The following is a 16,756-nucleotide window of genomic DNA, read 5'->3' as shown; positions in this document are numbered from 1 at the left end:
GTGTACAGTAAACAGCGCACTAACGCTTTGTTTCTATGGCTCACATTCACTGTCCACCCTCTGCTCTAGACACTGCACCCTCCCGACAGCACCTGCATGCTCAGCTAAAATGAATGAGTGCAAGAGGGCGCCGGAGGCTCAAAATGTTTTATGAGGAATGTGACTGCTGGTGACATATGGAGCAAATGCTTTTCTTTGGCCAGTAAAGAGAGGCTTATATTTCATATGTGGTTTAATTAAATGGAGTGCTTTCAGTTTAATACCATTTATAAGCGAAATATTTAGTCAAATCTGATGAAAACATATTTGGAAATATTAGTATATTTCGTGTGATGGCACAACGACTACACACAGTGCTTGCAGGTGAGCCGTCCACATTTAAAGTTGTTCTAGTGCTATCTAACTATCAAGCACTGAAACACTGAGCCTTTGCAGATGTTTTGTATACACAAGTCAAATTCTAGGTCTATAAAAATAGTCAGTGGTATTGCAGTTGGTTCATTATGAAGTGTTCCAGATGTTGTCTTTCCTCAAATTGAGGGTCAAATTCTTAAATGACTGAAATTTGATTCTAATTTTAATGACACAAAGGAAGTCATGTTCCTCCTTTCCAACAAGGGTATAAAATACTTGCTTCCAGAATGAAGTGTATTTCACTGTGATAGGAGCTTGGACAGGTTGGTTGGTAAAGGTGCATTATGGGAAGAAACTCTGGGTACAAATGTTAGGTGAGATAGTGAATCTTCTGCATTCTGTTCATTTACAACACTGCATTATGGACAGATCACAACAAAAAAAAGGATAGGCTTTTTTATTACTGCAATCAAAGAACATCAGCCCTAATTAATTATCGTAAAGAAAGTGAGGAGCACTCCTGTAGAAAATTAAACAGCCCTTGCTGTCATTACTAATTTTCCTGTGTCAGTCTTTTAAAGCACTTCATTTTTGTTGCTACTCAGTTTGAGGAGATGATTTTTTGTTATGGCAACACATCCTTTAATTGGCTGTGAGGGCTGCTTCATTTCAACTTTAATTTATCTATTGCCCGTATTCCCTCACTCAACAACAAAAAAGGCTCCCTTCATCACTTGAAACTTCATCGAAGGGACATCAGGGGAGACAATGTGGAATCAGACACCTCTTGTCAGGGAGACCCTCTCCCTCCTTCTTTTGTGTCTGGCTAGTCAACCTTGTTTTTGGGTGCATACATCACTTTGATGCATGGATCAGAGCTGCAGTGTCTGACAAAACTGTGTGCTTCTTTTAGCTTCTTGTAAAGCTCCAACCTCCCTCCTCTAACCATCCTTAACCTTATGCTTTCTCTCTGTGTGTCCATCTTTGCCATCCATCATTCCCCATACAATCTGATGAAGTTTATTTCTTGGACCACAGCAAATGATCAGGTTGTTTATCAATATCAAGGTATTTTTTAATCATTTTACATAGTCAGAGAATCAATTCTAGTGTTTTATGGTGAGTGTTTCAGTGATTCGCTTCAGGCTACTCCATAAGCAATGCTTTGTGCAGCTTGGTTTGATGTCACACTAGTTTATGAAATAATGAAGTGATTATTATGCCGGTCTGCATGTTGACATGATACTTTCAGCATAGTTATTTTTAGTTTCACTTGCAGGTTCAGTGGATATGAATAGCTGAAATTCCTGAAATTCCATACAGCAGAGGTCCTCCTGAAAAGATGTTGTTTCGAAATGTTTTGCAGACAAAACTGGAAACTATTTGTATCATCTATAATTCATGTTGGGGCTTTTAGTGAATCAATAGGTAGCAGAACTAAACTGCTTCTCCCAACGAACTAGTTTCATTTAACAACTCACCTCTTCCCTGGTCTACATTTCTGACAAATGAGCCTAGACTGATGAAGGTAAAATAAAAAAAAAATGGTAAATAAATGGTAAATCCAATGTCTTTCTGCAATTAATCCTTCACCTGCTATGCAACAGCAGCAACATGTGAGGGTTCTGACAGCACTACATAAAGATTTGGCATCAACTGCTATGTATATTAATATTTCGAAGAAACCCACTCTGTGCTTTGTGTGAAGAAACAACATGTATCACAACACTGCTGAATTTAGTCCACTATATTTCCATGTCTCCTCCTGTTTGTAATGAGCTGTTTTGATGCGCTGAGGACAGGACAGGTGAGCTCTGCATCGTACAGCTCATTATCCAGGTGAACAGATAGTACGGCAAAAATGTATGAGAGAGCAGGATAGCTCTGTCGTCATGGTAACTGCTACAAGCACTAATGAGACCTTGGCATCTGTCACTATCCAAACTATTGTCGGTGACACCTTGCTTGTTTTTGTGTGCTGGCCTTTCCATTATCCATTGACATAATAGCCTGCTTAATCATAGCATAAGGGGGCGGGGTTCAGACAGCAACCACAGCGGGCAGGAGGCTATCTGAGTATAGGTCGGACACTTTAGAGTCTTTGCTTACATTAAACTTAAAAAAAAGCTTTGGTCACAAGGGTTATTCCACTGGGTAGGTAAAGGAAATACCTGCAGTATGATTTAGTCATATTACAAAAGAAAAAAAAAAAAGATCAAACTAGTATCAACCGCCTAGGCTATAAAAGTGTACAATGTTCTCGCTTAAGCAAAAGCTGAATTCTTTTCATGGCTAGATGCACATTAAATGTGCCGCATCATTCCTAGTAATTCAATTTCACTTCACACATGGAAAATGGAGTAAGCTGTTAGGACGAGATGCATGATTTAATAAAACTCTACATGGGGAGAGAGATGAGAGAGAAGAAAGGGGGTAAAGTGTGAGGGGAAAAAAAAAGAGTGGAGGTTAAAACAAAAAGATGAAAATATTACATTGAGAAAATAAAAATGGGTGAGACCCCTAAAGATAGCAGCTCTACAGAAGAAATAATAACAATGAAACTAAGCATAAAACAATTGAATTCTTTGAGGATGGTAGCATCCTGGTTGCCACACTGCTTGTGCCAGTAAAAAAAAAAACAAAAAAACAATTGTGAAAGGTGGACAGAGAGATAAAGTGGTTTTCATTTGGTTGGCTAGACAGAGGCTTGATAAAGCTGTTTGCCCTGTCTCTATACATAAAGCTCAATGCTGTTGAGGTAACAGGTAGAAAAGGAAACAGAGCTCCTACCTGTCCGATCTCGGATGGCCAGGTTATTCCCTTTCTTTAGGATGATGTCCAGCTGGTACATGGCTGGACTAGGAGGTCGAGGTGAGTGTTCTGCATTACTGGGCCCCACAATGCTGATGCCCTGTAGAGAGAAGTTACATAAGTTATTCATATTACTCCCGTATTATAATTTTCATGAGGACAAAATGAGGGAAATGAAAAAAGATACAGTACGTACAGAAGCGAGACACATCTGTGTAGTAAAAAAAAAAAAGAAAAGAAATAAACACAAATTTGACTATTTTAAATGGCTTAGCACTAGTTGACCAAACAATGTTTACATCCCACATCAACAAGCATATGAGACTAATATGATGACCAATATTTTCATACATTTTTGAAGTCTGACTGATTATTTTTATATTAAGAGAAAAATGAATGTCAAACTTCTAGTAATGGATTTTTGGGATGTAGTTTATTTTGATTTGACATCCAAAATGTAAGAGAAGAATGATGACGCTCTGAATAAAATCACATTTAGTTGAGAAAAAAAAAATCCTCGAACAGACTAAAAAGGGTAAACAGAGAAATTGGTCATGCTTTACAAAATTAGTATTTGCACATGACATAATATATAATGCATGTGTACTGAAGTCTGATAACTAATCATGGCAAGCATGCAGCTTTCTTGGCATGCTTGAGCGTCAGGCCCCGAAGTCAGTGCTGTACTCCACGTTGACAGGGAACCCCCTCTGGCTCTAATCGTGGTTCCCCTTGGAGCTAGAGGCCCATTAACAAGACCCATGATGAACCATGCTATGTTGAGATGCACTAAAGCTTACTGTCTTTCTCCTTCTCTTGCTCATCTTATTCTCCCGCCCTCATTTCTCCTCCCCGTTGGACAATTGGTGCGTGGGCACTCCTGTCATGTCTCCCCAGATATCGTACTCTGAGATGAGGCTAAGAATAACTATAAGAGCAGAAAAATGCTAGTGGGCCACTGGGAGACTACTAACAGACTACCAAGGCTAGCATAAGAGCAACTCCCACCAGAGAGGAGCAGAGCAGAGAGATCTCCAAACAGTTGAAAACAGGATAAGGATGTAAATGGAAAAAAGGAGAAAGAAGACCCACAAGGATCCTCCCTATTAACACTGTCATCAAATGTACACTTCCATAATAGGGCTGTCAGAGTATTTCCTCCAATTATTAACATCATTTCCCTCCAGAATAATGTCTGATTGTCTTAAAACATAAACTGACCCTGTAGACTGTTTTAGCAAGTGCGACCTATTTTGATGGTTTCAAAGTCCCTGTAATAATAGAGAAGGATGTATTTCTGTGTATTATGGTGCTATCAACTTTCAAAAAGTGTATATTACCAACAAGGTTTCTATGTTACATGCTAAAATAGCACAAACCTGTGCTTTTAACACCATTAAGGGGCTACCATGCTTTGAGGCTGCAGGTTAATAATGGTGACTATAATTACACTGCGGTCCTTGTAGTGTCACTGTATTATAGAAAAGATCTTGTGCTGTCCTCAGAGATGATCAATGTAATTATCTGCAATGAATATCACTCTTCACTATCTTTTTCTATGCATAAGGAAATGAGACTGCTAAATATGCCACTTGAGAAAAACCACTACAAATGAGCTAGCGGAGTTTCTAGGAGACATTTGTATCATATTATGTGGAACAGGAACATAAAATGAAGTACACAAAATATTTTACTAGGAAGCTACTTATGTTCTTAAAATAACTATAAATGACGGCAATTCAGACAGAGATTTTTCGGGCTGCCAGGGCTGACACAAGAGAGTAATTATAACTGTCACCACATAGTGCAAGTGCAATAATTATCTAATAAAATCCATATATCTGTGATTGTGTATATCAAAATATTAACAGTATGTGAAGAGCACAGTGTGGACTACACACAGCAGAGCTTGAAATAACAGCAGCTGGGCAAGAAATGTGGTGCTGTGTAAAGCCTGGAAGCCCCAAATCTCCATGGAAAAGTCAACCCCAACACAATTTTAGCTTCACAGCACCTGCTGTCAAACAGGCAAATAAACAGAGAAAGCAAGAGAGAGTCAATCTTACTGGGAAAAGTCAGAACTGAAATAAATCTAAAGACCAAAATGGAATCTATTAGGTAACAAGTGGACCAGCTCAGCAAATATCTGAGGAAATCTAAGGTGAACATTCAGGGACAGAGAGTTAAAGCTGTGTGATTGGATAGGATAAACCTGGGGTCAAAAGTGCATGTAAGTCACTGTAATTGAGCTCTGTATATTTGTGTGGATACAACCAATAGGATTGGACAACAATTACAGGGGTCTGACCATGTAACATTAAGCCCTCTCGTCTATGAACATGACTAACAATCAGTGACACAAAGACAGAGGCCACACAACATTGAGCTGGGTCACATCATAACACACAGCCATTAAGAAAAAGATGGAAAACTCAGGACACAGTGTGTCCACAGAAAATATCTGTGTACATGTTTTTTTTTTTTTTTTTTTTTTTTTTTTTTTTTTTGCTTCTCTATTAGAATGTATAAAACCCCTCAGTTGCTTTGTATTTTTCAGAGTGTCTGTATGCCGTACAGTACCACTAACAGACACAGACACAACAATAAAGGTACATACACACAAAGATGCACACAAAAGTAATAGGGAGCACAGGATTTGAAATGGATTTGCAGATAGCGTAGGCTGTTCCGGTGAGCGACAGTGTACATGATGGGATCAATGGAGTCTTTGCTAAAACAAGCAACTCGATAAAATCAGGACCAATATGCCGAGTTACAACGGTACAGAAAGAACAAAACAAGCAGTTAAAGACTAGTGTTGCTTTGTGTTTCATGTCCAAGCTTGTGACCAATGAAAGTGACATTTGCACTGCTCTAAAGAGTGTGTTGATCTTAACTGAGTTGAACAGCTTGAGTCTTGAACACTGAAACCAACGGAGAAAAAAAAAATCTAATTATAAACACTCCTTATCCATTTAAAAGATCCGCTTTTGCCAAAGATAGGGTGAGTTAAAGCTGAAATTGCCTCTGAAGTGCAAACCAACACTACAGGAGATCCTTACAAAAAAAGCCGATTTCCTGCTCTCTTCCATGTGTCAAGGAGTCATAAACATTCATGACATTTAAATTACAAAATGTTTACACAGTATTGTGGATTCAATAGAAAAGCAAATATACCCAAAATAACAAATATATAGTTTATTGGTGCATTCTTTATATTTTCTTTAAGGAAACCGATGAGAAAATGATTTATAAAACTCTATTTTGGATGAAATGTCTATTATTATTTGTTACAATTCTCAGGCACAAGAGAATAAAAAAGAAAACAAGTACAGTAAATAAGTATAAACACTCACACAACATAAAAGACACACAGGCACATGGCCCTGGTTCATCCTTTGGGACAGACTCGGCAGATTCGGCACATTGATGGCTGAGTAAAGAGACGCGTGCTCCGAAGACACACACCACATGCACTTTCACAGTGACAGAAATGGAGAAGAAAGGAAGAGAGCAAGGAAAGGAAAGGCAGCCAAGATCCATCTCACTCCACCTGCTCTGTGTTTCATGATTCCTTGAAGCTGGCAGAGAAACTAAACAATAGCTACCACGTCCCAATTTCCAGTCTCTCTCCCAGTCAGTAATAAACAGTCTGGAAGAGGGAGACCATACAGATCAACAGACAGTGTATTTGGCCACAATTTCTTTACAATAAAAGTGTCCTGGTCTGACACATGACATACACAAAAATATACAAGATTCTACTCAAGGTTTCTGAGCCCAATAACCGGGTCATATATAATTTACATAAATTAATTCTAAACGTACTGAAAGAAAAGCAAGGGCTAATGAAGACCCAAAACTTTAAATCCTGGCCTATTGTTAGCCAGACGGTGGTTGGCTGTGTGTGTGTGTGTGTGTGTGTGTGTGTGTGTGTGTGTGTGTGTGTGTGTGTGCATGAAGAAAAAAACATCCAGCAGGCAGAATGTAAATACAGGAAAGAAACAGGAAAGATTTCCATTACAACTCTATGTGGCACTGACCCAGTGAGACTCAACTATCAGAGCACTTTACATTTACATTAAATAATCCCCGGGGAACCAGACTGGAGAGTGCTCTGGGTATTTGGATACAGCATTTCACAGAAAACCCTTCAGACTGAATCCCAACGGAATCAATTCAAATATCAATCAATACCAATTTCCTTTTCCATTAACTAAATACTACTTTACAAACGAGACAAATGGGGGGTCAGAATTACATTGCAAATATTGAAGGCACCCTTCCATCGTCTCCAGAGGGTGGTTTGCATATACATGTTCAGTGTATGCACAAAGAGTATGTATGACCTGTATGTGTGTGTATGTGTGCATGCATGTATGTTTGGTGTGTGTGCTCCCTTTTTCTTCATGTTTGTGTGTGTGAATGTATAATCTTATCCGCACTGAATCACAGAGAGGGGAGCTGACTGTTCATCAGTAAATAAAGACAGATGATGAATTGCGCTTCTGAAATGAGAGTATTCAATAGGATATTCCACACCAACAAACTCCAGCCAGACACAAAGCACATTATCTGCTGCCTACATTCCTGGAGGGCACAAGAGGGTTAAGCAGCAGATTATGTGGATATACTGCACTGAGCTTCAGGTTCAGCTCTGAGGCATGTTATAAAGCCATAAAAACCACTTAGTCAAAACAGGCACGCTGTCATTGACTGCCCTGAACCTTAATCAAAATTCCACTGTGCAACAAAACTCACAAAGATACACACACACACACACACACACACAATGCCACAATCAGTAACACTTGATCACTTGATCAGAGCAATAGTATTTAGGACAAAGTGAGATTAGATATAACAAAAAACTCAGGTTTGGTGTTGAGGTAATGAATTTTATAGCTCTGATCACTTTTCACTCACATTTTTTTTTTTTTTGTTTGTTTGGTTTTTTTTTTTAAATGGCAAATTGAAACTGAATCGAACTTTTTACCAAAATCACTTGTTCTACAGGAGAACATAAGTTTTGGCCTTTTCAGTCAGCATCTTGCTCCTGAATCTCCCCCTTTCAGCCACAGCCTCACACTCATATACACAGCGAAAAGCGTCAACATGGCAAACATCAAAAGACTAGGTCCTAAAGCCGGTCATCTGGCAGCTCCCAATGTTCCATTTTTCCCAGCACCAAATGTGAGCAAGCACTGGTGGCTCACCACCAGGGATGCACTCACAACCCACGCACTACTCAAGAGTTTGCGGCTCCCTGACAAAAGTCTTCCTCGGGCTCTAGGTGAAAATGTTCAGTTCTGAAAGGTTAAACCAAACTCTATGGTGGACATGATGGCAGGGAGAAAAGGTGACAATGTTGTCAAATGAAATGCTTCAGGGAGTAATCAATTAAAAAGCTAAAATAAAAATGACTTTTCCTCCTTTCCCACCAAATTTCAATAATATCTGTATAACTGGTACCAGCTATAAGTAACCAGTAAGTGAGAGCACCATGTTGCTGGATTTCACTGTATGTCAATTTCCTGTCTACTACGAGTTGCATAGATCTCTGAGCATGTCAAAAGAAACATTTAGAAAGTTTACATTAGTAGGCCTAAATTTCCAGACTCACCGTCCTAGAAATTTGAAGCACACTGCAGTATAAGAACTTCGGTCCTCTAGTTTCCTTGTGTTACTAATGCAAACCATGACACAGAAAGTGCTTTTGTTTTGGAATTTACTTTTTTTTCTTTCTTTTTTTTTTTTTTTTTTTTTTTTTTAAATCAGCCCTTCAATCACCTGTAACTCTGGGGGGTTACAGGTGATAGTGATGCCTGACGGTGATGTTATTTTAAAAAATATTACGAAATGATGTGATGTGCCATCTTTAAGCAGAGCCCTGCAGTTTAACCTTGACTGCTGCATGAAATAAGTGAAAAACAGCCTATTGGGAAAGTTTTAAAAGTTCACAGTTCACATTTAAAAGGGCAAACTGTACGTAACAAAGCTGCTTTGAAAACTTAAGACGTCAACCAGAGTCATTTATTTCTTATCCTGAATTTTATATGTCATGACAACGGTGTCTTTATTGAGGAGGAAGCCTGTATTTAGCCCAGGGCACTGTGTGGAGCCAGACTCTCGTTTCTCACAGCGATGGCAGGTAATTTCCAGGCTCTACACCTCCACTCCTGCATAACAATAACCTGTTCCTGCTTTGCTCATTAATAAGAACATCATGACAGTTTTCCTTCTGTTAGTAGAGATGCCACTTTTAGCTGTCCAACAGAAAACCACTATTTGTGCCCCCCCCGCCCCGCCTTTATGGCATGAAATGGCATAAAATGGTGGAAAAAAAAAGTCCCTTCACCAGGCGCATGGTTCAAAAGAGTTGTATTTAGTCTCTTACATAATCATGGCCAACATGCCATAACCCAATCAGTTTGCCATCTCCCTTTCCCTTTAAAAGCTTCTGATATTCCCTTGACTTATCCAAACTTCTGAAGTGCATTGCACTTTACATCTATTTGCCCTGAGTGCAAGATAGACATAAACTTAAAGTCCATTTCATCAGCTCCTTAAAGCCATAACCTGAGCAGTTTAGAAGCAATTTGCAATGATCTGAAATCTGATTTCACCATTAGAGCTGAAAAAACACAGCTCTGCTACTAAACATAAAGCAAGCCACACTTCTTTAATATAACTAATATTGATCCACAATAAGAGCTGGGTAATTAAGTTGAAAGTTTAAGTGATTCCTCACATCGAAACGATCATTCAAGGGAGCAAACATCAAACATGCACACACACACATACAAACATGCATTTTGGTGGTTGTGTTCTGGTCGACTTGAGGTGAGAAAAACTAAACAGAAACAGGTATCCAGTCTTATTTGTTCCAAGGTTTTCACATGAAATCAATGTTCTCTGTATTTGCCAAACTGAGTAGGACCTGAAGAAATGTCTGAGTACAGAGACGTTATAGACTGCAGCACTGCTGTGAAAAAAAAGAAAAAAAAAAGGAGTTCTGCTGTTAGACATGGTAACACAAAATCTATTTAATTAATTCAAGAAATGAACTTATGCCGATAAGTATTCAGAACCCAAAACCAAAACTAAATGTATTAACGTGTGGTTTTATTCATTAGTTAATAGTCTTAGAGGTGCCTTATTCAAGAATACTATATTATGACACATGGCTGTTGATAGATGCACTTTAACCATTTTGTTCAGTGACATTGTGACAGATGATCTTGCTCACCATCATGCCGCTAAGCCATGCCGACAGGACAATACAGTGTAACTAACTTGTAATTAATGTCTTGTTTAAGGCCTTGACAAAAATGTGAATGTGCTTAACAATAAAAGAAAAGTGAAAATGAACATCATAGAGCAGATGCATCTCTTGTCTACTCTTTGTTTATTTCCTTAGGGCAGGAATCTAGGTCTTGTGCGGGCAAATACCTAATATGCTAACTGAGTGTTGCTATGCAACCACAAAAGAAAAAAGAAAAAAAAAGAAAAGAGAAAAAAAACAATTTATAAATAAAAACTAAATTTGTTATCTGTTTGAGGTAAAACATAAACCCCTTGCTTTCCACCACAACACAAAAATAGCATATAAGGTGAATAGAAAAGATGAGTATAAGAGGAAGGTAGGCTGAGCCTAACACAGCCCCCAGTCAAAGTTGTGATATTTCACAGGCTAATGCAGTGATCCCATTACTTCTCTATAAGGATTCATTTTCAGCCACAAAGCCTCTTAACCAGCTTTGCCTGTACAGGATGTAAGCTCAGCACCATAAACATATGTAATACCTACATCTACATATTCTGCACATGCACGCGCACACACGCACGCACGCACACGCACACACACACACACACACACACCTACACACCTACACACACAAACACACACACACACACACACACACACTTAATTTAATGCCATCACACTAATTAAAGACACTTACAATTTGTAAAATACTGACCCAGTCTCCTCCTTTGGGTTCGGTGCTTCGCAGTTTCTACCCTTACCCTGTGAAATATCCACTGACTAAAACAACACAGGCACATAAAATGTATGATCACACATACAGTACATAGACACTTTTGAACACAGACACATGAGTAAAAAAAGGAAGGCTCTTGAGGTCTGTCAGTGAGGCCTATTGAATTGCTAGAAATGTGTCTTTTATGTACTCGCTCTAAATATAGGTTATATGGGGGAGGCAAATAGTGGAGAGGAAGAAATTCAGGCTGAGGTTGTTTCCAACCGTATATTACAGTACACTACAGTGCATCTGTCCCTCAAGACCCTCCTGAAGTGAGGTAACAGTGATAGTTGCCCTTTATATTTTTTTAGCCTCTCTTTCTTGTGTTTCAAACGGTGACTTTGTAGTATATATATATATATACACACAATATATATCGGTATTATTAAAATAAAATTGTTCTATTAGTTATCTCCCACTTAAAAAAAAATCTTGACCTCAATAAATGAATAAAATCAAGTACATAAATGTTGTACTTCAAAATCCATGTAGAACCACATATCCATTCAGCAAATATTAGTCACGCATAGTAAGGTATGTTGTCAGGAACTCAATAACGTTGTCACTTCAGTGAATCATCTCCGCTGCCACTTTTCATCTGAATCCTCTTCCTCTCTCCTGCCCTCCACTCACTCTCTTCCCCACAGTAAGACCATATGATAGGATCACGACCACAAAAATCACTTTTCCACTGCAAGGTCTGGGACTTATTGTTGCATTTATTTATTTAAATTGGGGCACTATATTACATTTTTTTGTGCAAACCGTTGCAACAGATAAACACGCACATATTTCTCTCTCATCTCACCATGCCAGTCACAAAACCATGAAAAATGTTCTCCATTACACTTTCCCTGCCAAATAAGCTGCTCCATTAAATACCACTATCTCAGGGCCATTACTGAGCCTCTCCTCTCCGGAGTATGTGCAGCACGGTAATGTGTAATGTGACAAAGCACAGAGCCAGTGCAGGGCTCAAGCAGGTAGACAGCCAACAGCCACTTGGCTATATAATGAGGTCTCTTTGGTGTGTTCTTTTCTTAATAACACTCTAGCAGTGCGCTGTGCAAAGAGCAAGCTTCTTTACTCTCTCTTATAGTGTCAGAGATAAAGCTTGTCTCAGACTAGGGTAATGAGTCTCTTGATGCAATACTGCTGATAACAGCTGAAACACTTGATGTGTTTGAATGGGTGACAGGTAAAATCCTGATAAGTCAAAGAGTCAACAGTGACACAATATAAATACTGAAAGTCTCTGCCTCAGTTCACATGATAAATTCAGAATATTGAATCTGTTAATGGTAAAAAAAAAAAAAAAGAAAAAAAAAGAAATATTTATACACTACAGACATCCTTGTTTACTAATAAGCTCATTTCCCTCTGAATGTCACTGCTTTCCGTGAAACAGATGCTAATGTCAAAATATATTCTCTCTCCTTTCACATTAACCTGATGCTTAAAGACGATTTAACAGTTCAGATGGTGATATTTCACAGTCTATCAACTGTTTATGATCACAAAAGAGAAACCCAGTGAGGGAGAGCTGGAGTCACAGATATAGAAATCAATGAATGATTAAAAGGTACAATGACACGATAACTGGGGGGGAAAAAAAGCTCAGTGTCATTTCAATAAAAGAGTCATCCCAACTATCAGCCTAATTTTTCAAACATGAAACTACTAACGTTCATAACATCGTTGCTGAGAACATTTGAAATGAGGTTCAAACCACAACGAAGATGTCAAATTTTCTTTTAGCAAGTAGTAATGTGAATCGTACCACATACCTGCCCTGTGGGATTAAAGGAGAGAATGGAAAAGATTCCCACTTGCAAGTGTTCACCAAGGCGGGGAAGTGAACCAACTGAAATGTGTCTTCAGCAGCGAGCGCTGACAACTGTCAAGCAACACAAAAGCTGAAAGTGAAATTTTGTACAGATTCATACTGCTTTTTACTTCTAAAAAATCTAAAAAAAAAAAAAAATATATGAATATGAAAAAAATGAAAGAAGGTTTTGTTTGACTGATTCTGTTCAACATAAAAGCAACAACAAAAGTTGTGCTTTCCTCGTTAAATGGAAAATAGGGTTATAGAACAAAATTCATTTTCCTCTGTTGAGTACAGTATTTGTTGTCTGTATTGAAAAGTGCTTCCACATGACAAAAATGCAACATTAGCTATGAGAATTAATTAACTCATCGTCCTGCTACACTGCCTTTATACCTCGGATCCCCAGTGAGTGATTTCTCTGCTGTAATTACAGCTGGCAGTCATGTATTTCACACAACACTCTTGAAGGTTTATGGTCAATAAGGTCAGCTTCTAGGAAAGGTAGCATGGATTGGAGCAAGGTAGCAGTCTCTCTCCGTCTCTCAAGACAGTGAAAACTCTAATCTCCCCATTCACCAGCAGTTCAACAGTGTTCAGGTGACTGACTTTCAGAGGATTATTGTTTTACAGTCATAAACACGGATCCGTCCATGACAGCAATGAATAGTTCTACATCAGTAAAATAAAAGAACTGAACACCCAAAGGGCTCTTAATTAAATAATGTCCCTTCTAGAATTGTCATCAAATTACCAAACATTAATCCTTTATAATCCTGCAGATATCATTACAAGACAAAGCAGCAGACATCAGTCTTGCAGATGTGAGTTTCATTGGGTCAAACAAACACAGGTGACCAATGAGAAAAAGAGAATAATTACTGAAGATGGCTGTAAGTGAATAAACCGAACAAAGTGTAAATGCATTTTTATAAAGTCTTTTTGACAAAGATGGATAGCGCTGAACCGTAAATCAACCCATTTTCTTCAGACTGCTTTCAGTCATGGCAACTAACACACTTAATAGGACTCAAATCTGGCCTCTATGTGCAGACTGTGGACTAGTTTTCCTGTACATGTATGAGCAGTTGTGGACAAAGACCAGGAGTCAGGGGGCCAACTGAGGACAGAACTCTCTGAGCTTTATTTGTGTTTCCTATCTGGCTCTTTTGACATCCTGTACAGAGTAGCAGTAGGAGTGCTGCATACATTCCTGTCAAAGCAGGTTAGGGCATCCTCAGAGCTTTCTAAGCCCCGAGGACAACGTCAAGCTTACTGCTGATGGAGAATAACAAGGAACCTTTTATGCCCTTTAGACACAGTGATGGAACTGTATGCACATAACTGAACACTGAATTAGGTGCAATTATGAAAACAAACAGAAATACAACTGCGCGATATGGATATGTAATTATAACGAACTGTGATAATAATAATTGTCATATTAGTACATTTTTAATAAATAGAAATGCAGCACAGATACTATTGACTTTTTATGTTAGATTTGCAGTGATTAAATGAAGTTGGAGCTGAAAACTAGACAAAATGAAAAGCAGACAGCATAGACAAAAACAAAATTCTATTGAAGAACTAACAGTCTCCATGTGTCACACTTGGCAACTTGTCTGAAATCATTGAAATTTTCTACCCAGTGAACCTAAGGCCTTACAGTAAATGCAAACGTGTGTGTGTGTGTGTGTGTGTGTGTGTGTGTGTGTGTGTGTGTGTGTGTGTGTGTGTGTGTGTACCATTATGTAATGACTTTTATATGCATTGCAGCAATGCTATGAGGAATTGGGGAACATAGTGGTTATGCTTGAAAGCCTGATTCATGTCCAATAAACATGTCGAGTCTCACATCAAAAAAGTGTGCATACAGCAGAGAGGAGGAGACCGTGGAAGATCAAGGCCAAGAGAGAAAAGAAATATAAATAGACTGAGAATGAGAGATGAAACGGTAGGAAGTGGAAACATGGAGTCCCCTTAGACCACAATAAGTCACCACACTCAGCACAAAAGGAGCCGCAGCCTCATGACGATTATATGCTTTGCTCTTTCTAACAACTGATCAACTATCAGCATCATCATCACCACCACCACTCTTAATGTCACCCCCCTTTATGTGACTCTAATCTACCTCTGGACAGTAACCCAGTTTCCATCCTTCCTGCCAGCTGTGTCAAGACCCTCCCTCCCAGATCCCAGTCAGGGCTGAGCTGCGTGGCTTGGTCCACTTTGGGTTACGGTGAAATTAGTGGTCAGCCGATAAACACTGGGTCATATATGAGAGGAGACCAGAAGAGGGGAGAGACTCTTTCATTGTTAATCCCATGATGAGCAAGATTAAGTTATAGTCTGTGACTATGTGTGTGTGTATATACAGTATGTCTGTGTATTTAATCACTACATCACGCGATCCATGATAGGTTCTTAGTTTCCTTCTACTCAAGAAGCGTGCAAACTGGATCACAATGTAACAGTTTTGTTCATACGGTGTTTCATCGCTATGAAATCTATTCATCTACTGCTGTCATGGAACTCTTGATGCCAACATTTTTTTCCCCCTCACATAATGAGAGATTTGTGAATCTCTAGTCCAGTCTATCGATTGGGATCGCACATGTAAATTAGTTTAATTCAGTTACAAACATTTTGTCTATTAAGTTTGTTTGAAGAGAGGATGCTGAGGAAAAGGCTGCAGCAGTGAAAGCATGACAGTAGACAGGAATTTTAATGTTAAGTGGTCAAGCCAAGTATCTAAGTGAGATACACCGAGATACAATGCAAAGCAAAGTTTTGAGGTTCAGTAACTGCACATACTTTTATACGATTAGATGGAGACGGAGATTAGATTTCTTGTGTGGTAGAAAATGTTCTGGAATGCCAATTAAGGATAACTTATGATGTTTGTCACGGTAAATCTTTTTACAGACAAAAAGCTTCACTGTGATGAAAGAATGACAGTGTGTGACAATTATACTGTTTGAATACTATTTAAAGGAAGTGAAGCTGTTGTCTATGTGGTGAGTCAGTTGGATTTGTTAAGGGATCCTTTTGTTCTGGCCACAGAAATGACATCCGCCCCTGTTTACTTTACAATTTTCCACATCTTTGTCACTGATCCCAATGACTACCTTAGCTAACAGGACTAATTTCGACCAGTCGTAGCTGGCTCTTTAATATTTCACAATGTTTATGTAGAGATTCCTCGCTATACCTCTCAGGGAAATCTTCTACACCTCTTATTTCAGTTTTTCATTGTTCCTCTTTGCCTCTTCAATGCTCACTAGCATACCTCTTCAATGCTCACTAGCATTGAAGAGCCCCCCCCCCCCCCAAAATTGACATTTTCAACATCTATTTCAACTGTGTCACCTGTGAATTTAAAGTGGTGCATCCTGATGCAACTGTTTTGGACTTCCCTTTGAAACACATGCTGAGAGTTAATAATGATAATGAGCAGTGTGACAGCTGACATTCACAGGCACGTTGACAAGGACATTTGAGACAAGAATTTCACTGAAATTCAGTATCAATGCTAGAGACACATGTTTCTTCTTTGCTGCATCTGACAGCTGCACAACACAGCAACTTTCCATAAATAATGAAAAGGAAAGATCTACCACCGACAGAGAAAGACAGAGGCGGAAGAGGTGAAATAAGAGCCGGGAGGGAAGGCGGTGTGGGGGTGTGTGGGTATTTGTGTATGTGTGGGGGT

The 16,756-nt window shown here is 38.9% G+C and overlaps 1 protein-coding gene across 4 annotated transcripts in view; it reads right to left on the bottom strand.

Annotated features, from left to right (window-relative positions):
- Nucleotides 1-16,756, bottom strand: part of mctp1a (multiple C2 domains, transmembrane 1a) — a 136,221-nt gene that overhangs the window by 84,177 nt on the left and 35,288 nt on the right. For all 4 annotated transcript variants that reach the window (XM_023400949.2, XM_023400951.2, XM_023400950.2 and 1 more), the window contains exon 2: nt 3,145-3,265. In XM_023400949.2, coding sequence (XP_023256717.1) covers nt 3,145-3,265 — 121 coding nt within the window. The remainder of the gene's footprint in view (nt 1-3,144; nt 3,266-16,756) is intronic.

This window comes from Seriola lalandi, unplaced genomic scaffold (genome assembly GCF_002814215.2).
Source record: "Seriola lalandi dorsalis isolate HSWRI2012SDOR001 ecotype SW California unplaced genomic scaffold, Sedor1 jcf7180002053097, whole genome shotgun sequence".
Classification (NCBI taxonomy): domain Eukaryota; kingdom Metazoa; phylum Chordata; class Actinopteri; order Carangiformes; family Carangidae; genus Seriola; species Seriola lalandi.
Note: the sequence above shows the minus strand (reverse complement) of the source record. Positions and strands in the feature narration are given on the sequence as shown.